The following is a 22,483-nucleotide window of genomic DNA, read 5'->3' on the forward strand; positions in this document are numbered from 1 at the left end:
AAAAGAACTTGGCAGCCCTTTCTGATGAGTTCAATTATGACAAACGGTCCCAGGTTAGAAGACAGTATGTCCAGCCACAGGTCAGCAGGATAGTTATCCTGACTTCCTGCTGTATTTTTCTAGATAATGACAGGCCCACCCTGAGTTGAGTAGTGAGGTTTGGGGTTGTGCTGCTCTGAAATACTGCAGATTCAGCCAAGATAACAGATATGTGGGAAATCTAGATTGAACTATTAAAAGGACCTGACACTGTTTTATTCATCTGTGTATTCCTACTGACACAGTTGCTTGCATGGAGCAACCACCCAATAAATATTTACTAGATATTTCCCCTGTAGAATATAGAGGAGGGTGATCTGGTCCGTTTCCTTATAACCCTATGAAGTTGAATCAGAGTTTTCTGAACCTACATATGTGTTTCCCTTATATCATATTAAGACATGACTCTTTTGAAAAACTCCGTCCTACCCACTGCCAAAGCAATGGCTAACCTAATTGTCTTTTTTTTCTTTTTTTATATAACCTCTCAAGTTTAAACCCAAAGCAGTCTCTCCCTCCCATATATATGCACTCATCAATTGCATTTACAAAGCCCTCTGCTTATGGAGAGTTCAACACTGGGCATAAAAATCATCCAAGGAATCATTTCCAGGCTGGAAAGAGGAAGACAAATCCAATGAAATGCCCCAAACTGAAAACAAGGTAAAATTTATTTCATGTGAAAAGGAGTCACATGGAAGTTAAATGTTGGTCAGGAAGCATGAAAATATACATTTTGCATATCTTCTGTCCTGTTCCAGCAGGGCTCGATCACTCTTCACTCTCGTGGACTACCATCTGGAAAGAAAGTGGACACTTTTAATCAAGTCAGGCAGCACAAACATATTTCCTCCATCCTCTCTCCCAGCAAGCATCAGGGAGTTACTTGTTTATCTTGGTGGGACACAAAATACTTTTTGGACCTTGGGAGGATGTACCATTAAGCAATGTGAAGTCACCCTACAGCCTTAGAAACTGGCCATCAAATAGAGCAAGTCCCATACTCTGAGTAGTAATCCTCCTATTTGTATAGTGACTGCAGATAAGCTCATTCGGCTCTGCAGGGTATTCCTGCAGCAGCCTCTTTTATACCAGCAGGGGGCGCTTGAGAGAGCTCACTAGGCACTCCTCATCTCATCCCTTTTCTGGATGAATGATGTTTTTTGTATTGTCAACTACTGACCTGACTTTAGTGCTCAGCTCAGAGACTTGAAGCAAATTCCTTTTCTTCCAGAGCCTGAGATTCCCCCGCCCTAAAGGAAAGGGTTCCCTGCAATCACCAGGGTCAATAGCTTACCCGGCTGGAAGTGAAGTCTCGGGTCTTGGCACGAAGCTTATTGACTTGGGATTCCGCAATATCAGCACGTTCCTCAGCCTCCTCCAACTCATGCTGAGCTTTCCGGAATTTGGTGAGATGAACATTGGCTTGTTCATCCTGAAACCAAAGAGCCCAACAGATAAGATTCTCTCTCTGAGCTCCCGTAGGAACTGGACCAGGCCACCATTGCAAAGCTACCCTCTTCCCTGACTTACAGCCTCCTCGGCCTGCCTCTTGTACGACTTGACTTTAACTTGAAGTTTATCAACCAGATCCTGCAATCTCAGCACATTCTTTCTGTCCTCTTCACTCTAAAAATGACAAAAATGGAATGTTGTTAGAGAAGAGGAAATAGAGATGTACAAGGCCTGGCTAGTTTGCTGGGCTCAAGTGTTTCTTCCTCTACACAGGTGGAGAATCCAAGGTGGCATTTGCACCTTACAGAGAAAATGCTTGTTGGGTCTTCTTTCTGCCTACCTGGTACGTTAGCTCTTTGACTCGCCGCTCATACTTCCTTAGGCCCTTCACAGACTCTGTGTTCTTTTTCTGCTCCCCTTCCAGCTCAAACTCCAGCTCTCGGATCTGAGGGAGATGGTCAGGAAATTAGTGTGGGGTTGGAGCATGAATGATCAAGAAATTAGTGTGGAGGCTGCTGGGCTCAGCTTTGCCAGAGCTGCTCCTGCAAGTACCCGCGTCTCCAGTTTCTGGATCTGCTTCTTGCCGCCCTTCAGCGCCAGCTGCTCGGCCTCATCCAGCCGGTGCTGCAGGTCCTTCACTGTCTGCTCCAGATTCTTCTTCATCCGCTCCAGGTGGGCGCTGGTGTCCTGCTCCTTCTTCAGCTCCTCAGCCATCATGGCGGCCTGAAAAACAAATCAGACCCACACAGATGAAGACAAAGCTTAGGGGCCTTAGAGCTGTTGAAACTTGGGTGCCCCAGAGGAAACCAGAGGCCAGGCTGAAGTCAAAGGATAATAAGTAGGACAATTAGTGAGCATGTCTTCCACCCTAGCAATACACACTCACATATATAAATACACACATATAAATAAATATATATGTGAGAGAGATAAAAACTGTTTAAAATAACCGAGATATAAATAACCTAATAAATGAAACCCACAAGGCCTGGATGGGAAACAGTATCTTCCCTTTCCTGAAACTGGACTCCTTGGGACCTTGTTCCACTCCAAGAATTCTTTCTTTCATTATCACTGATAATTATTTTCAAAGGATCCTGAGACTTGAAGAAGACTGATTGAATACCCAGTCTCACAAATTTGGAGATTAAAGGAAGGCGTCTGGAGAATTAAGGTGGTGCTTGAACACACAGGAAAGCAAAATAGTTTTTGAGGTAGTATTCTCCCATCAGGCAGCAGGTGGTGCTATTGGAGCTTCCAGGATACCCAGGAAGTTCAGCTAGACAAAGGGGAGAGAAACCTAATAGGACAGTGACAGCAGGAAGCCTCACTCCCATATCTGGAAGAAGTCAGATAGTGAAGGAAAGAAAATCATGCCGTTCCATGGGCAAAATAAGCAGGATGTGATCCCTTTCTTTCTTCTTTTTTTTTTTTTCCTATGTCCTACTTTTAAATGTTGAGGGGGTAACTGCTGAGTTTGAGGGGAGGTAAGAGTGGTATTGGAGCAACATGTCCACCCTGTGTGTCCTGGGGGAGACTCTGCCTGTCTCACAGGGCACTATCTGGAGATGAGGGAAGACCATAGACTTTAATGAAGCATGGTTCTGGTGGCCCTGCGAAACAGGAAAGAGAAGCCTTACATCTGTGATGGCCTTCTTGGCCTTCTCCTCAGCATTTCTGGCATCCCTGCTGGCATCTTCCACCTCGCTCTGGAGCTGGGTGAGGTCTGTCTCCAGCTTTTTCTTGGTATGGATGAGACTGGTGTTCTGCAGCAAGAGGATGGGCGTTACACAGCTGTGTCGGAGGCCGAACCCTCTCACCTTGTCCTCTCTGCCCCTACCTGGGTGTGCAGCAGCTGCACTCTCTCATTGGAATCCAGGAGCTCCTGTTCAGCCAGTTTCCGGGCCCTCTCCGTCTGCTCAAGTGTGGCCCGCAGCTCCTCCACCTCTGCCTGCAGCAGGTTGGCTCTGCGCTCCACGATTGCCAGCTGCTCCTTCAGGTCCTCCTGGCCCCGCAGAGCATCATCCAGGTGCAACTGAGTGTCCTAGCCAGAGGGAAAAGGAAAATTCTATTTGAAGTGGAGGTACTAGGACCATGAGCCATCTCTCTATCTTTGAGAATATGAGGACAAGAGAGGTCTCTCCCACCCCCCAAGGGAGCCCTTTCAACCTTCAGCTGTCCCTGGACACTCCTGAGGTGCTTAAGGGTCTCTGCCGCTTGGCGGTTGGCATGGCTCAGCTGGATCTCAATCTCATTCAGGTCTCCCTCCATCTTCTTCTTGATCCTGATGGCTTCATTTCTGCTCCTCACTTCTGCATCCAGGGCACTCTGCATGGTCTCCACTGTCCTCTGGTAGTTCCTCTTCAGCTGCTCAATCTCTTCATCCTTCTCAGCAATCTTTCTATCAATTTCTGATTTCACTTGCGTCAGTTCAAGCTGGATTCGGAGGATCTTGGCTTCTTCATGCTCAAGAGCAGCCTTTAAAAAACAAAAGCAAAACGAATGGTATCCATGCCTGTTATAAGTCTGTTCTATGACCTTTGGGGTAACAAAACTTCAGTGGGATATTTCCTAAATCGAACTCAATAATATTCAAAGCTACTTTAAAAAAACCTCAAATTATCTTCAGTGCAAAAATAGAATAAGGTTCACTGCTATTTAGTTTTGATTATACAATAAAACAATAATAACACTTATTTTAATTTCATGGTTCTGGAGATTGAATCTGGGGGTGGTGAGGAGATTCTACCATTGAGCTACATCCCCAGCCCTTTTTATTTGTATTTGGAGACAGGGTCTCACTGAGTTTTGAGGTTGGCTTTGCTGCCTCAGCCTCCGCCACCATGCCCAACAACAATAAATTTAAATCATCATATTTCCCCGGAGCAGGAAGCACTTTACAAATATTTGAAATTCACCTAAGATTTTGTAAAATCTCATTCTTTAAATGTAATGACTTTCTCCAATGCATTCAAGATAACTCACAGGTATTATTTCATTCAACCTCAGTTACACTCTTTGACGGGAAAGGGAAAGGCTTTAGGACTGTGATTTTGCAAAGGCAAAAGCCAAGACACAGAATGGGCTCAGCTGGCCTCCCAGGCTCCCCCTCATTGTCTCTGATGCCGCCTCCCCCAGTATTCATGCTCACCTCTGCTTCTTCCAGAGCCAGCTGAATATCAGCCTTTTCCAGCTCCATCTGCTTCCTTGATTTCTCCAGCTCATGGATGGTTTTGCCATTTTCAGCAATTTGCTCTGTGAGATCCGCTATCTCTTCTGCAATGAAATAAGTTTCCATTGTACTTGGATGCCTCTGCACGGGTTGCCAGGCATGCAAAGCACCAATTCACTAGTTTATTAAAATTCTAAGGAATCCTGTTTCCTAGAGATAAGATGTAGCTCAGAGAGACTCAAAAAGAACGCTTGGATAGTGAACGCTTTCTGAGGGTGCCTCAATACACATGCATGCGGGGATCTGAATAATGGAGCCATCCCTATCCAGCACACTGGCTATGGAGTGTGAAGGGAGGCGGTTTCGGACCATCGCACACTGTTTGGAGCAGCTTACGCTCTAAGTTCTTGTTTTCACGCTTCACAGTTTCCAGCTGATCTAATGCTTCCTCATAGGCATTTTTCAGTTTGAAGAGCTCAGTGCTCAAAGACCGGGACTCCTTCAGAGACGCCTCCAGTTCTGCTTGGCTCTCCTCGCATTTTGTCTTCCACTCAGCTAGCACCTGAAACACCAGGATGGAAGGGATCTCTAAGAGTTCTCCTCCAAGCTTCTTACTAAATATTACCATAAGGCAAATAGTCTCAGAGTTAGTACTAAGTTGGTGGTGTCTGGATCCTTCTTGATTATTGGACTAACCAGGATTTCATTCCATCAGTTTACTCAAGATAATCCGTAACAATTGCTATCTCCAAAAAGCAAATGGATCTTTTGGGAAGGAATTAGTTAGGCTAAATTGCTTTGTTCCTAATATGAAAATGGCCCTGAACTTCTAAGAGTTTTATTAAAACATTGGTTCAAATCATCCTTATCTGCCATACTGAGAGGGGAATATTCCAAAAGCCTGTCCTTGGAACCCAAGTTAGAGTACCACATAACAACCATCTTGACACAAGAGGGAAGGAACAAGGCTTGGGGCTGAATGACATTGTAGAAATTGATTAATATCCACTGATAATGTTGGAAAAGGATTTTCACCCCCATCCCATTCCCATTCTGTTTCACAGACAAGGAAACCACATCTTGGTGAAGTTCAGAGACTTTCCCAAGGCCACCTTCCTGGGAATGGGTAGAGTCAGGTATGAGGCCCAGTCTCATCCTTCCATGGCTATTAGAATTTCCCCCACATCATGGTATTCACCCAAGAAGAAGCTGATCCCACACCTTGTCAAAGTTCCTCTGCTTCTTGTCCAGAGCAGCGGCCAGAGAGTTGGCTCTTTCCACATCAATCATCAGATCCTCAACCTCCCCTTGCAATCTCTGTTTGGTCTTCTCCAAGGAAGCACATTTAGCATTCACTGCCTCAACTTGTTCCTCAGAATCTTGAAGGCGCTGAGCAAGTTTTTTCCTTAAAGAATATGAAAGAAAAGCAGATGCTATTTAAGTTTCAATCTTCTTGAACATCACTGTTCATCAAGTTGGAATCACTAATCTATGTGATTCAAACACCCAGTGCTTTCATAAGCCCAGGAGAATTCCCTGTCTGCTCAAAATCCGTGATCAATAATCTGTCTTGTCTTTAAGCAAGATCAAAGTTGTTTGTCTTAATGAAATGTACTAACAGTAAGTTCCTCTAATGGCACAGCACTATATTCAAAGGCACATGTAACAGGAAAACATCTAGTAACAAAAACAAATTCATCAAATGTATCCCCAAGGAGTTCTAAAGCCATATGATTACTGAAGGTTTCTAGTTCTTCTAAGGGCAGAGAGTTGCGTACTTGGCTTCCTCCAGCTCCTCCGTGCGCTGAATGGCATCTGTTTCATACTTGGTCCTCCACTGGGCAACCTCACTGTTGGCCTTGGACAGCGCCCTCTGCAGCTCGGCTTTGCCTTCCTGCTCCTCCTCATACTGCTCCCGCAGCAGGTCACAGTCATGGCGGGAGGACTGCAGGGCGTGGGCCAGGGCATTCTTGGCCTGTGGGAGTTAAGAAAGAGCCCCCAGTGGACTTAATCCTATGTGCATCATACAACCTAGGTATGTTCCCTGCTAACATCACCTATGGAATAAAGTTGCAGTTTTGTTTGTTTTATCTTATTTGCAGGTAGTATATGAAAATTAGATCAAGGGAGTATCCTTCAGAGGAGATACCTTGCTCTCTTCTTCCAGTTGCCTCTTGAGCTCTTCTATTTGTTGAGTAAATGCTTGCTTGCTCCTGGAAAGTTGAGACACTGTGCTTTCCTTTTCTTCCAGTTGACGACTCAGCTCACCTATATCCAGAAGGAAATATTTTCATGGCATTCATTCATTCACCAAGTTTCTACTGTGTATAAGGCCCTGTACTAAGGTCTGGGGAAAGAATAAACGATAAGATGTGGGCTCTTCTTGAAGAAGAAATGGAAAGCATAACCTGATATCATTTTAAACTATGAAAGATGGGAGTGGCTTCTATTCATTAAAAAAAAGGTGGGGGGAATAATTGTAAATTGAAGCATTACCAGTGGTTCTTAACAACTCCCATTAAACCTCTCCAGTGGCTGGTATTTCCAGCTGTTTGTTGGTCATAAAGAGGAATATTTTGGATTTATATTTCTAATAATGTGAAGTTAGACTCTTGCGTAAATTAAGTAAGTTCAGGTTTATATCCTTATACAAAAGTCAGAGAAAAAAAGAGGGTGGGAATTTATGACTCCAGAGGTCAACCTTAAGGTTATTGTAGAAGTGACAACTAGCTACACTTCTCATCTCCATTGTCTTGGCTATGGATGCAGGAAAAGATGGATGAGCAAAACCTATGATGACAGACCAGTCCTGGGTGGAGCCACATTTTCAATGTAAAAGCCTCAAATAATGTTCCTTTATATTTTTATGACACATTAAGAGCAATTGGCCCTGTTTCTCTCTTTATTCTCTAAAACACCCGAATGCACATGATGTGCATCAAGAAGCAGAAAGGCCATGAGTCTTAGTTTCTCGTCCTATTTCTGCCAATGAGATTTCATCTGAAGCAAGTTGATCCTAATTGTGACAGAGCTTAAACAAGGTGATATTTTGAGTCCCTTCTTATTCTCTCTGGTTTTTACCAAACTCAGTGTTCTCTTCCTTTAGGAAAATGTAGATGGCCCCCTTTGTAGGTTATTTTGATTACTTCTCTCTTGAAAATGTTCTTTTCTAGAGACTCTCCCTCAGACACGCTGTTCTAGGCGCCTGTGTTTTCGCCCTTTTGGTTTCCTGCACATCACTCACCTGCCTCAGTCTGAAGCCGAGACTTCTGTGTGGTCAGCTCGCTCAAGCTCCTCTGAATCTCCTCATTCTTGCCCCTGGCCTCGCTTAACTGATCCTCCAGAGTTCGACATATCTTTTCCAGATTGGCCTGAATGAAGTATTGGGAAAGGGAGAGAAGGCGGGCAGTGGTCAGGTATGAAGGGTCCCAGGTGCAACGTGTCTCCCTTACGTGTCTCCCACCCTAGCCAGGCACCTTAGACTTGGACACGCTCTCCACACTGCTGGAGAGGTCGTCGATCTCGAGCTTGAACTCGCTCTTCTCCTTCTCCAGCTTCTGCTTGACCCGCTGCAGGTTATCAATCTGCTCCCCGAGCTCCGCCGCGCTGTCCGCGTGTTTCTTCCTCAGCGTGGCCACCATGGCTTCGTGCTGCAGGGTAGCCTCCTCCAGGTCCCTGCGCAGCTTCAGGAATTCCGCCTCCCGCTTCTTGTTCAGCTCGATCTGGGTGGAGGTGACGCCGCCCGCCTCCTCCAGCCGCTCGCTCAGCTCCTCCAGTTCCCGGGCGTAGTCGCTGCGCTGTTTCTCAGTCTTGGCGCGGGTCGCTCTCTCCGCCTCAATTTCTTCTTCCAGCTCCTCTATGCGAGCCTGTACAGAGCGAGCAGTCAGTCACTCCTCCAGAGTAACTAACTCACAGGGTCACTGTCCACAGCAGCTAAGATATGAAATCAACCTAAGAGCCCATCCACGAATGAATGAATAAAGAAAAGGTGGTACATATACACAATGGGATTTTGTTCAACCATACAAAGAATGAAATCCTATCATGTGCAGTTAATAAGATAGAACTGGAAGACAACATGTTTGGTGAAATAAGTCAGGCACAGAAAAACAAGTATCACGTGTTCTCATATGTGGAGGTTAAAAAAAAAATCTGCCTGAACGTGGAATAGTGATTACTAGAGGTTGGAAAGGATGGGGGGGGGGGTTGTATAAAGGCAGGCTGAATTGGATCAGTGCATGCCTTATGCATGCATTGAAATATCACATTGAAGCCAATTAATGTGTACATATTAAGTAATGCATGTTAATAAAAATAAAAGAACAGGTTAGCTTCCTTTCCTATCAGACAAACCTATTTATGGATTTTTCCCCAAAAAATAGGAATATTGCTAAATTTCCTTTCAAATGGCTTTTTCCTTACCAGCATGGTCATTACCCCCGAAGTGACCAACCCAGGATATTTTCTACTCAACTGAATGTTGGCCCAAATAATTGTGAATTTATTTCAAGTTATGGGAATCACTGTGCATCCCTGCAGAGTCAGCAGGCAGGAAAGGAAACTGTGAGAAAGGCAGCCCCATTGTCCTGCCCATTTGTTCTAAATGGCTTAGAGCAGACAGCTCCAGCACACTGAGTGAGTGACACCACACGTGAAAGAGAAATCCAAAGGCCTCCTACCTGTAACTCTTTGATTTTCTTCTGGAACTGGAGGCCCAGAGTCTGTTCATCTTCCACTTTGCTTTGTAGTTGACTATATTCAAAATCTTTCCTGAGGAGGGAAGTGTACACTGCATAAAAACAGAATCCCCAGTAACTAATAAAATTGAGAGCAGTGGTTTTAGGACTTACTTCTTGAGCCTTTCATCCAACTGTTGCTTATCATTCTCCAGATCTAATATAGACTCTTGGGCAAGCTTCAGGTCTCCCTCCAGCTTCCTTTTGTTCCTCTCCAAGTCTACTCGGAGCTTCTTTTCTTGCTCTAGAGAACTTTCCAGCTAAAAACAAGCACCATTTCCTTTTAGGAACAAAGGCTTTGCAAGAGGACCCCTGGGTGCTCTTTCAGCCCTGAAGGAGTCCTGATGAACACTGTTTACTTACATCATCCACTTGCTGTTCCAGTTTGCTCTTGATTTTGCTCAAAGAATTGACTTTGTCCTCCTCTGCCTGCAGGTCATCCAGGGTCTGCTGGTGGGCCTCTTGCAGGGCCTTCTTCTCTCTGGTTAACTTTGCAATTGTTTCATCTAACCCTGCCAGTTCCTCAGTAAGGTTTTTAACCTAAGAAGAAGTCACAAGCAATTATAAAAAGAAATAAAGTCTAGTTTGCAATGACTGCATCAAACAAGAAAGACCCACCAGGACAGTACCTTGTTCTCGGTGGCATGCTTCTCCTTTTCAACCTTGGCCAGTGTCAGCTCAAGGTCATCAATGTCTTTCTTCAGTTCTGAGCATTCATCTTCCAGCTTCCTCTTCTTGGCGGTCAGCTCAGCGTTGATCTCTTCCTCATCCTCAGCTCTCTCAGTCACCTCTTTGATCTTGGCCTCAAGCTGGAATTTGGCTTTGATCAGCTGGTCGCATCTTTCCTCAGCATCCAACAAGTTTTCACTTTCCTTTAAAAAAACAAAAAAATCACAATTTCCTTGAATGAGATAAGGTTTGTGATGTTCCAGTGTTTATGTTCTATATGAAATCCTTTATAGAGCATCTCAACACAAAATTTTAAAAAAATCCCACAAATAATCCAGCTTTCCTAAATACATAAACAAATCTAGAAGGATATTTTTTTTAAAAAGAAAAAAAGAAAAGATTTCTAAAACACATACAGCTTGTACTTGGAGCTGCAGGTCATTCTTCTCTTGTACCAGAGTCACCAGTTTTTCTTCTAGCTCCTTCCTTTTTGCCTCTGACTTGGCCAGTTCATCCTTGGTTTTCTGAAACTCTTCCTTCATGGTGGCCATCTCCTTCTCAGTCTCCGCACTCTTGAGGAGGGGCTTGATCTTGAAGAAGAGTTTCATCCAGGGCCAGTGCTTGACATTCATGAAGGAGCGAATGTTGTACTGGATGCAGAAGATGGACTCCCTAAAAAACACGACATTGTTCTTTCCTAAGGGAGCCTCCCTCTCTCCCTAGAGAGTGCACATTTGAACAAAGACCTTGCTCTACCTCCTCTGCACCATCTTCTGGAACTCCACACGCATGAGAAATCCTCTGCACACAGCTTGTGTCCTGGTGATCAGTTTGGCCAGGCGGTCATCCCGCATCTCTTCCAGGGTTCCCAGTAAGCCTGCCTTGAAAAATACCTTAGAGGGGAGAAGAGTGACTTTAGTCAGTTGTCTGGAGACGTTAACAAGACAAATAGGCCAGCATCTGTCAGAATTGAGGCATTACCTTGGTATGTCCAAATTTGTACTGTGTGTGGTCAATATCAATGGAGGCCAAGAGTTTTTCGCAAGCTTTCTTGCTGTCGATGAATTGGCCCTCTGGGATTGCACTGGCATTCAGCACTCGATATCTGCCATTGTAGACACAGAATTAATTATAAGCTGTTGACAAAGACGAAAACCCTGGAGACCAGCAACTCTAGGCCTCTCTTCCTAAAGGCCAGAAGACCAAGTTCACAAGAGTTAAAAAAAAAAAAAAAAATGAAAGAAAAGAAAAGAAAACCAAACTGGACCATAGTCTCACTGCTAACTAGCCTGAATCTAGACCTTGGGACCTTTAGGCCCTGTTTTTTTTTTTTTTTTTTTTTTTTTTTTTTTGCCATTCTGTATATCAGATCAGTCCCAGAGAAAAACATGGAAGAAACAAGTGTAGTTTGTCTTGACTGAGTGGCAGGTTATTTATTTTATATGAAAGCCTACAACTGTTCTTTTGAAATGCTTTTTTTTTCATGCCAATATCTCTCTAAAATTCTAGTCTTTGTATATCTCATTAAGAAGCATATACAATATTTTTATTGCATACCTTTGCTTAAAATCCCCATAGAGAATCCTATTTGGGAATCCTTTCCTGCAGATACGGATGCCTTCCAGCACACCATTACACCGCAGCTGGTGCAGGACCAGGCTGTGTTCCATAGCCCCTGAGAGCAGAAGCAAGACACGTCAGCTTCACACAGAATTTCTCACAAACTGAGCACCTTCTAGAGAGCCATCAGGTGCCTCACCTGGTGTCTTGGTTTCGTTGGGAATTATACAGCGCACAAAGTGAGGGTGAGTAGTTCTTAAATTTGACATCAGCTTGTTCAGGTTTTCCTAAAAGGAAAAGATCAATTTAACAGCCCACTGATGGCTTTTACAAAGACACAGATATGTTACAATGAAAAATAAGTTAGGTATATAAATTTATCACGAATTCCAAAGAACAGTAAAATGAACCCTCTCCTTTAATAGTCCTATGTCTAGAGGTATAGGAAAAGAACTGATTCACAGGTTAAACATTCCTAACCTGAGAGTCTGAAATCCAAAATTCTTCAAAGTCTAAAACTTTATGAGTGCTGACATGACACTACAAGAGGAAAATTCCACACCTGACCTCATGTGATGGGTCATAAGGAAAATGCAGGTGCACTACAAATATTACATAAAGACATCTTCAGATTATATGTATAAGATATATATGGAACATATATGAATTCTACATTTAGACTTGGGTCCCATCCCCAAGAAATTTCCTGTGTATAAGAAATATTCCAATGTCTAAAATCTGAAACACTTCTGGTCCCAAGTATTTTAGATAAGGGGAACTCAACCTGTCAGTCTTTTACCTCCCAGTGAGCCAGAGTATAAAATGGTTTCTGAAATCAACTTTGGACCTGTGTCCTGCTCCTGCCACAGCATGGGCTGCTATTACTGTTGCCTAAAGGTGAATTGGAGAGTTGGTGGTGGGAACTCTCCTCCCTGGCCAGCCAACTCAGCCAAATGCAGTACAATTGACAATGAAATTTTAGCCCCACATAAAAATAATAAAAATTGTCCTTCAAAAAGAAAAGGAAAGAAATTTTGGCTCCACATTTGTTCCACCTCATGTATGTATGATCATATTATCCCTTGACCTCAGTGATTAGTTTCAGACAGTATTACTATTCTAAAATAAACTCAGGGTAGAGAATCTCTCTCCATTTCTCATTTTGATATTACTTAAGTGAACCAGAAGCAAATAAACTTGTATTTTTCATACCCTGAAAAGTGCAGAGACAGTTTGGAAGGAAGAACCCTTTTTCTTTGCAACTTTCTTCTTCCCACTGTCAGCTGAAAGAAACAAGAGGGTTGGTGCTGTTGGATCTACAAAGTCTACTGGGTCTTGTGGAACAAAGGGAAGGAGATCATGTGAGGACAAGACCCTCCCTGTTTCTGGAGTTTCTTACCATCCGCAGTAGCGAAGGTTGCATAGAGGTGTGCCAGGAGCCTGTTGGAGGACTTCTGGTACAGCCCCACCACAGTCTCATTCAGGGGGTCTTTGTTCTTCTCCAGCCAGCCCGAGACACTGTAGTCCACAGTGCCTGCGTAATGGATCAATGAGAAGTGGGCCTCAGCCCTGCCTTTGACCACCTTGGGCTTCTGGAAGTTGCTGGACTTGCCCAGGTGCTGGTCATACAGCTTGTTCTTGAAGGAGGTGTCTGTTGCCTTGGGGAACATGCACTCCTCTTCCAGGATGGAGAAGATGCCCAGTGGCTAGATTTAAGACAAGGCAAAAAGGCATCTGGGTAAATGTGAAAAGCAGAGTACATGGGCAGAAGGAACCAAGTAGACAGAGAAGGTTACCTTCTCAATGAGCTCAATGCAGGCAGCCAAGTCCATCCCAAAGTCAATGAAGGTCCACTCGATGCCTTCCTTCTTGTACTCCTCCTGCTCCAGCACGAACATGTGGTGGTTGAAAAACTGTTGCAGTTTCTCGTTGGTGAAGTTGATGCACAGCTGCTCCAGGCTATTATACTGATACCAAAATATAACATTCATTTGAAAAATTAGTCTACTTTCAAAAGCAGAGACCCACTAGCATTCCTGCCTACTGCCTTGGACCTCCCCTGTTCATTCATCCTTTCAGAGCAAGTCACATTCTTCCAGGCTTTGACCACCTCTCCTCCATGGAGTCTGACCTCCAAACGTCCAACTAGAAACTGTTTCTCCTTCTCCTGAGTTCCCATAGTCTGAGCATCTCTTGTGCACTTTGTTTTGTGCTAACTCTTCTGTGCACCTTATTGACTTGCGCTTTCCCCCAACTACAACCACAAGCTCGGCTTTTTCTTTTTCTCCTGCATGTCTAGTGCTGCCTAGAGACTAAATACACACTTTGATGATCTGTATGCTTTTCTCATGGACGCAGTAGAATAATTATACAAAAATATTACATGATTGACTTACTACTCTCAAATTGTATCTTTGTCTTTCTGGCTTTCCCTAAGTCACTGATAGCATTTTTTGTTTGTTTGTTTGTTTGTGTTAAACTATTTGGCGATGTCCTTTAAAATTCCACTTTACAGAAGTCTTTGCCTCTCAAAATGATACAAACCCTCCCAAGATGGTCCTTTTTTTTTTTAACCTGATTCACTCTATCTAGCTTTTCTACAAAATAAACACTTTGACATCTTCCCTTTAGGATTATGAAAAACAAGTTCCCCATACAAACATGTATAAAAGGAAGAGTACAAATCATACAAACCTCAAAGATTTCAAAGCCTGCAATGTCCAAAACCCCAATGAAGTGTTGTCTAGGGAGCTTGGTGTCCAGTTGCTGGTTGATGCGAGTGACCATCCATAAGAACAACTTCTCATAAACTGATTTGGAAAGGGCATTCACAGCATGATGGACCTGTGAGGGGTGGGGAAGATCAGCTAATAAGTAGGAAGACAGTGACCATAAGGGACTTTGGTCCCTTTCTGGCCTTGAGCTAGTACCTTACCTGATCCACAGTTTGACCTTTGGTAACATACTCATTCCCAACTTTCACTCTGGGGAAGCACAAAGCTTTCAGGAGATCCGAGGAGTTCAGGCCCATCAAGTAGGCTGTTTTGTCAGCCACTGTTAACAAAAGAAAGCTAATGTTCAACAAGGTAGAAGAGACTCTGAAAATCATGCAGTGGTTCAAAGCTTGGCTGAGCTCATCTTGGTATGTCTTACATTTCCATAACATTGAGCTGCTTATGTGGGAAAGTCACTCAGAGAATATGATGGGGATTTTCTGAAAAGGCAGACTTAGGTTCCAGAAAGCCCTGGTTACTTCTCATTGCATCTGAAACAGGACTTTTCTAGGGATTCTGCTAGAGTGGGAAGTGATGGTGCTTATAGGCATCTGAGGCCCAGAAAAGGGTCTTGTACCCCTCTAGGTAGAAAAAGTATTAACTGGTTTCAAGAGAAACATCAAATGGTGAACAACCTACCAGTTCTGGCCTATGGTCTGCTGTGGGGATTTTTTTACCTTCTGTGCCATCTGGCTCCGCCTGCTCCTCTCGCTGCTTCTGCTTGAACTTCATGTTCCCATAGTGCAACACAGCTCCCGTCAGCTTGTAGAGTCCAGATTTCTCTTCTGGGGTGAAGCCCAGGATGTCAATGGCACTCTGGCATGGAAAGAACAGCTTGTTAGTCCATTGCCTCATTGATGGAGGAGGAATACACTACATTTTCCATCTCTCCCACTTACATCTGTAGCCAACAACTCCTCAGCATCATCAATACTGTCCACCAGGATTTCACCCTGGCTGATGAATGGGTAGTCATAAGGGTTGGTCGTAATGAGAAGCAGCTCTGAAATGACAAATAGTTTGAGGAGATGCAAGAAAATGTCACCTTGTGGGTTTGAGCTCTTGCATCCTGGCCTAGGACTTTAACTGCTGGAGCCAAATTAAATGTAGAGTTAGTAACCTCTAGACAGCTTCACAATATTAAGGCTATGACTAAAAACACAGTCCAGGGGAGACTTTGCAGTCTCTCAATGCTACATAGATTAAGAACTCTCGGAATGCAGCTCAGTGGTAGAGCACTTGCCTACCATGCTTGAGGCCCTGGGTTTCTATCCCCAGCATTGAAAAAAAAAAAAAAAACTCTTAGAGAGAATATTTAAATTTTCTTACTTCAAATATGACAGATGCATGTCATTGTAGGTTAAGGAAAGCTAATAGGGAAAACTGGCTGAGTGAAAGTCAGGACAGGAGGTTACCCCGCCTGTGGGAAGCACAGGTTGTTTGGTATAATCATAGCCTTTAAAAAAATTTGTTGAAAAGCCGCTGACCAGAGGCTGAGCAGACACAGCCAGAGAGCAGAGAAGACAGTGTGCACGGATGCCTCTGTTAGGTACAGAACAAGGAGCAGAGTGACTCTCCACAGGCTGATGCCTGGGCCTCACATTTGATGAGAGGTTGGTTTCTGTGCCAGAACACAAGGGGGCGCTCAAAGACAATTAAAGGCTTAGTTATTCAGTAGGTTTTGATAAGCCAGGGCTGAATCCAATAGTGATTTGATCTTGTTACTGACTCTCTGATTATGTTTTTCACATTGGCATGTCATTGCCCAAACAGCCACATGATGGGCCCAAAATAAATGTCCTTCATTGGTTGTAGAGCCACCTATGGACAGATTACAACTCTCCATGATGTAGTGATTCACAACCCCTGGTGCATGAAGACCAAGGCAGCCAGTAACTCCCTTACCTATGAGCTCAGGCTTCTTGTTCGAAAGAATCTGGTAGAAGATATGGTAGCTTCTCTCAGCCTTCAGCTGAAAGGTGACTCTTGATTTTTCCAGCAGATCTGGAACACAAACAAAGCCCTGGCTTCCAAAGTGCTCCCCAATTGCTGAGACCTCATCTGATCCCAGTTTATCTACTTACAAGTTTCAATGTCTGCCGAGGCCAGCTTTCCAGTGGTACCAAAATGGATTCGAATGAATTTTCCCTGCAGAGGGGGAAAGAGAGACCTGATCCTACCATGGCTCCAGTGACTCCACCTGGTTTCCAGGGCAGTGTGAACGGGAGCCTTCCCCTGTAGTTTGAACCTTTCCCCACTTCTCCCTTCTTCTCTTTCCAGTAATGGTGTGGCCTTGTTGCTCTTGTTCCTCATGGCCTGTGCTCCCCCATCCCTTGCACATATTTAGACAACAAAGTAACTAGACTAATTTTTTCAGCATGTGCATCAAACCATATCACTTCCCTGCTTACAGGATCCTTTAGGAGCTTCCTGTTGTACTAGGAGTAGATTCCAGATAACTTCTTGTGGCCTGTGTCCTCCTCCATGACCAGGTCACTTCTTCCCTCTTGCCTGTCTCATGCAACCTGCCCCCTTACCTCACAGACTCTCGTTAGGTCCCTTCCCCAGGCCCTTCCCCACCTCAGGGATTGTGTGCTTCTCTTCCCTTCATCCTTCCTCCTCCTGATGACTTTCAAGCCTGGCTCCTTTTCATCCTGCAGATCTTGGTTCATGTGCCAAAGAACTGCCCCTTAGAGAGGCTTTACCTACCAACCCCATCTAAAGAACACCTGGCCCCCAGTTATTCTGTCACATGCCCTGTTTATTGATGTTCATGGGAAAGTGTCTTATTTGTCACATCGTCTCACTGTTGCTCTCCACTGGTCTCTAAACTCCCTGGGACAGGCATCTTTCCTGTCTTGTAATCTACAAATAAGATTCAATTGCAACCAACTGAGGCTTACAAAGCGGGAGGAGTTGTCATTCCTCACAGTCTTGGCGTTCCCAAAGGCCTCCAGCAGCGGGTTGGCACTGATGATTTGATCTTCCAGAGTGCCCTGATGAAGAAATCAAGGGAGGAAGGAAGATTTATTTTTAAACCACAAACATGACAATGAAAACTTCTCACCAGTTCTGTTTCTCCTGCCTGGCAGCTCTGGTGAGGCCTGTCCCTCCCTCCCTGACTTTCCAATTTGAGGACCAACCAAATCAACAGCATGCCCTTCTCAAAACACTTTTCCCATCCCCTCGTATTTGACACTAGCTGGGTCTCCCTTTAGGACATTACTTGAACACTTGATTCTCCAGTTCATTTAGATCGTCTGTATTCATTTCATAATGTGGCTACACATTTGAGTTCAAAGGCAGATATGGACTATTGCTCTTTTTGGTTGGTATCTGATTCTACCCTTAAAGACAGGCATCCTGAGATGCCCCCAATTTCATCTTTCTTAGTTACGGCTTGGAGCCTTATTTCTGAAGAAATCACAGGATCTGGTCCTGTGAGATCTACATACTGTGTTGTCTAAGATGATCACTTATCCTTTGAGATTTTACATCCTAGCCTGCCCTCCTTTCCTTGCAGAGGGAAATGTGAAGACACTGAGCCTCCTAATTCTGAAGTTAAGACAGAGGTTAGAAGCACAAGCTGAACAAGCCTTTCTCCCCTCCATACTTTCATTTTGGAGTCCTTCTTCTTGGCGAGGTCTCCAGTAGCTGCAATTGTTGCAAAGTACTGGATGACCCGTTTGGTGTTCACAGTCTTTCCTGCCCCGGATTCTCCGCTATTCAGAGCGATCGAAAGACAGAGAAAGGAGAAAAAAGAAGAAGAAATAAGTCCTGTTAAACGTATAAATATCATATAGATATCACCCATCTGGACAGCCTGAACCACATCTGATATACACCTATCAAACAAACTTGAGAGACCACTTAAAGAGACAGAGCCCCAGGCAGGAGGCCTCCTAGTCACTTGCTTAGTTGACTCAAAGATAGGTAATTCCCATTTTCTGGGGTCTTATGCATGCTTTTGTGCCCATCCCAAACCTATCTGTTCACTGTAGACTTTCTCCAAAACTTTTAAATGAACAGAATAATGCAAGTAACACCTTTGGCCACAGCTATGAAACCAGTCTATTCCTTGAATACTTACGTGATCAGAATGGACTGGTTTTCACGATCTGCCAAAAGAAAAATAAATCAGAGTTGATGGCAATATAAAAAAAAAAAAGCTCCCTAATTCCATCTATCTCTCAAGCAGTCCATTAAATTGTGCAATGTCAGTTTCATGTGGTGTAAGTTAGGGAGAATTTGATTTAGGCAATGCCATTTTAAAACATATCCTCCACCTTAGAACAACTGTCACCCTGTGTTTACTGTGACCCAGAACAACAGTCAGCCTGATCTAAACCCCAGACAATAATATCCTATGATGAGAATTGTGCCCTGGAACTGAAATCTTGAGAGACATCCAGTTTGACGTGGTACAGTGGCCGGCATAAAGAATGATGGTGATGACCACGAGAATCCTTCCCTGACAACCTGGACACCTGGCCCCCTGTTATTCTGTCATATGCCCTGTTTACCTCTCATTGTTGCTCCACTGCTATCCCCTAGCAGTGGCCAAACTGCAAAATTTTCCCTACCCCTTCCCTCCCCTATAACTTCCTGAGGCTTTAAGTGGAAGCCAGGTGTCAGCCTCTGCCAGGACCCCCCTCCGCAGGTTTGTCTGGAATAAACCTGTGTTGCTGTGAGCAGCCTCACCTATCTCTCTGTATTTCCTTTGTGTGTTTCTTCCCTTACATTAACCAGTTCTTGTAAACTTGTCCTGGCCTGCAAAGCCCTAAATGGTCTGGCCTCTTTGCGCTCCTCCCCCTCTCTTCCTTGTGCTGGACACTAGAGGGGGCAGGTCCAGGACTCAGGGACAGCTGCCCTGAGCCTGTCCAGTGCAGGCTTCGCCCTCTTGCCCCTTCCTAGGGTGCTCACCAGTCAGCATGAACTGATAGGCGTTGTCCGAGATGGAGAAGATGTGGGGAGGGGCCTCCTGGCGCTTTTTGCCCCGATAGCCATTTACCACCTCTGGGTTGTACACCGGCAGCCGCTTGTAGGGGTTGACAGTGACACAGAAGAGGCCCGAGTAGGTCTGTGGGGGAAACCATATACATATGTATCCATGTATATGTATATTAAAAACTTTAGCCTTTGTTGTTATTTGTGTTTCTTTCTGAAAAACTCATAATGGAGAGGAGACATGGCTTCTACTTATAGATGAGGCAACTGAGTCTCAGGGAGGAGGGTGGCTGGACCTCATGCAGAAAGTGACAATGCCAATCCCACCCTGGCCTCATCTCTCCCGCTCTGCCAGCTCTCTGTCTTCCTCCCCACCTTCCTGCCAACAACCCCTCTTCTTCCTACCCCCTTCATCTCTTGCTTTCTCATCTTTTTTCTTTTCCATTTCCCCTCAACAGCAGGTCAAACACACATCTTTCAAGACCTTGTCACCCACACAAATGTCTCCACCTCCCGTTCCCTCTTCCCCTCATGTCAAATGTCCCAGGAAAGCCACGAGGCCCATCACCACTGACATAGATCATCCAGGACGTGTAGCGGTCCTTAAGGTTGTACAGCACTGCAGGCTCATTCAGGTGAGTGAGCATAGCCATGTCCTCAATCTTGTCAAACTTGGGGGGGTTCATTGCATACACATCCTCCGGTTTCACCACCAGGGTCTGAAAGAGGAAGAGTTCTGGTGCTTAACTATTGTTTGTGCATTGCTGCTGCAGGTGTCCATCTCCTATAAAGACTGGCACAGCGACAGCAGGGGAACATTGGGGAACACCTGAGTGACAGCAAAGGAAGACGAGGCTACTAGGCGGCTATGATGTTGATGGTAGAATATGCTTTGTTTCGGTTTCTTGAAGACTTTTTCCCTTTTCTGCTTTGATGGGCCTGGAGTGAGGGAACAATGACAGAAATGAGACTAGAGGATCTCTGTGCAGGATGTGGGGACTGAGGGCAGGAGGGGGAGCCAATAGGAACCGTTCAGCTCTGCAGTGCTCACTATGCCAAAACCTAGCTCCAGCAACTGAGGGGAGTTTTCCTCCCTACTCAGAGAAAATGGCATGTCCACAGGGCAGTCCTGAGGCAGGGAGAGAAGACAGAGAGGGAGGTGGCATTGGATCCCCAGGTCAGTGGTCTCTGAGTTAGCCAAGATTTGGAGTACTCTGAAGGCAGCTGTCCAGCCCCCTGACCCCACACCTTGCCCCCTTTACCACCCTCCCTGCACATGCTCATAAAAGTCCTGCAGCCCCACTTTACCCCTCCGGGCCCTTCTGCAAACAGAGGATTATGAGCCAGGGGAGGGGACCACAAGGCAGATGCAGTGTCTCCGTGCACTGTAATGTCTTTGCACTCCTCTCAAAAAGCAAAACCTCTTCCCCAAGGCCCTCAGGCTTTAGCGGGGCAGAGCCTCAGGCATCCTTGGGGGGAGCCATCTTCCTCTCCTCATCCTGCCCCCACCTCCTTTCTTTATGTGACCCCTTCTGAAATTGGCCAGTTTTCCTGCTCCTGTCTCCAGACAATGTGAGTGGAAGCCTGCCTTTTCCCTGCCTCCAAGCAGGAATTCATCCACACCATTCAGGACCATCCATCCTCCTTGCACAAGGCTTCTCAGACGGTCCTAGATTACCCTTCATGAAATCTAGCTCCTCGTGCACCGTTTTATAAGCCCATTCTTAGCTTCTTTATCTAAAATATGTAGACAGCTACCTTTGGGGGCTTCAATGCCCGGTAGCACTAGATGACAAGTTTCAATGCCCTTTTCCTTCATCCAACTCAATGACGTCATCGCCTTTACTTGTCTCTCGGGTTTTATTTTTCCTCTTTCCCTTCTTTTTTCTCCCTCCCTCACTCCTCTTCTATCTGTCTCTTACTCTTTGACTTTTCTTGGAACATTTGCAGATTCTTGTGTTCAAGATTAGAGAAAATAGAAAGTCCAAATCCAGAATTTCTCCCAGCATTCATTCCCACAGTGGCTTGGAACAGATTATAGTGAACCACAATGATAATCGCATTTCTGATCCAGGCAAGCAGCTAGTTCATATTGAGCTTATGATCCACTAGCATCCCTTATGTATTTTCCATATGTCCTCTGTTAGATGGCCATTCCTAGAATTAGAGAGAAACCTAGACTACCACAGGAGAATATTCTAAAAGCGTTCTTCCTAGTATTGGACTCCCAACTCCACACCCTTGAGACACATAAAGCTGATCCTCTCTGGCCCAGAGCATGTGAACATTGATAAAGGCACCTGAAAGCTAATTGCTTTGATCTACCACAAGTGGGACTCTTTTCCCACTCTGCAACCTGAGGCCAGTACTGCCTTGCTTTCTCTGAGGACACCCATGAAGTCTAAATCCATTTCCTATGAGGCATCCAAGAGCCTCATCTGGAAGTGGCTGGAGGTAGGATGGGGGCATATACAAGGTAACATGAGGAACAGAAGGCCAGTTGCCCACAAAGGGAGTGTACAAGTCTTACCCGGTGGTCATCAGTTTCCACAGTGACCTTCCCGTCTTGGGTACTCTTAATTTTGCCTTTGGCATATTCGTACTTTGAATCAACCACAAAGCAGTAGGTTTTGGCATCAAAAGGTTGGTTCTGAGCCTCGATCCTCTCCTTTTCTGACTTCCGGAGGAAAGGAGCGGCAACGCCAAACACTTCCATTTCAGAATCACTACTCATGATGTCAGCTGCAAGGCAAATCCACCCATGGCTCAGCTGCCTCCCGGTCTTGGCACCAGGCAGCTCCCCACCTGACCCTCAAATGGGATTCCCCCAAGAACAAGGCTGACTTCATGCCTGATGGAGCTCCACTCAAAGCATTTAGGCTGAGAAAATCAAATTGGCACATATTTATTGAGTAGCTACTGCATGCAAAAGGCATAGACCTTATTTAATCCCAACTACTTAGTTCTCTCCATTTGCTGAATGGGTCCTAGAGATGAGCACTACTCTCTAGACCTTATTTTCCTCTTCTGAAATACCCGTGTGTGGCAGAGGGAATATTTAAAAATAAACACCATGGAGAAACAAAGGCATTCGTCAAAGATAGTGTGCAGCTCCTTCAGTGGCTAAGAAT

The 22,483-nt window shown here is 44.9% G+C and overlaps 1 protein-coding gene across 1 annotated transcript; it reads right to left on the reverse strand.

Annotated features, from left to right (window-relative positions):
• Nucleotides 1-692: 692 nt before the first annotated feature.
• Nucleotides 693-22,086, reverse strand: Myh3 (myosin heavy chain 3). The gene is made up of 39 exons (XM_005332879.5): nt 21,883-22,086; nt 19,928-20,071; nt 19,329-19,485; nt 18,496-18,523; nt 18,019-18,127; nt 17,309-17,401; nt 16,490-16,553; nt 16,311-16,409; nt 15,305-15,408; nt 15,083-15,221; nt 14,567-14,685; nt 14,326-14,475; nt 13,428-13,598; nt 13,031-13,337; nt 12,844-12,914; nt 11,831-11,918; nt 11,629-11,746; nt 11,053-11,176; nt 10,828-10,964; nt 10,488-10,743; nt 10,032-10,274; nt 9,766-9,942; nt 9,517-9,662; nt 9,346-9,436; nt 8,143-8,532; nt 7,911-8,037; nt 6,816-6,934; nt 6,445-6,641; nt 5,888-6,071; nt 5,063-5,228; nt 4,646-4,770; nt 3,664-3,972; nt 3,335-3,538; nt 3,135-3,260; nt 2,047-2,217; nt 1,835-1,939; nt 1,573-1,668; nt 1,337-1,474; nt 693-837 (listed from the first exon to the last, which is right to left on the reverse strand). Exons 1-39 carry the CDS (start codon nt 22,084-22,086, stop codon nt 811-813), a joined length of 5,823 nt encoding a protein of 1,940 aa, XP_005332936.2. The 3' UTR covers nt 693-810.
• Nucleotides 22,087-22,483: the final 397 nt, after the last annotated feature.

This window comes from Ictidomys tridecemlineatus, chromosome 3 (genome assembly GCF_052094955.1).
Source record: "Ictidomys tridecemlineatus isolate mIctTri1 chromosome 3, mIctTri1.hap1, whole genome shotgun sequence".
Classification (NCBI taxonomy): Eukaryota; Metazoa; Chordata; class Mammalia; order Rodentia; family Sciuridae; genus Ictidomys; species Ictidomys tridecemlineatus.

Coding starts and splice junctions, on each gene's coding strand:
- Myh3 (XM_005332879.5), bottom strand. CDS start 22,086: ATGAGTAGTGATTCTGAAATGGAAGTGTTTGGCGTTGCCGCTCCTTTC. Junction 16,410..16,489: donor CTCGGCAGACATTGAAACTT/GTAAGTAGATAA, acceptor TTTGTGTTCCAG/ATCTGCTGGAAAAATCAAGA. Junction 10,965..11,052: donor ACAAATTTGGACATACCAAG/GTAATGCCTCAA, acceptor CTCCCCTCTAAG/GTATTTTTCAAGGCAGGCTT.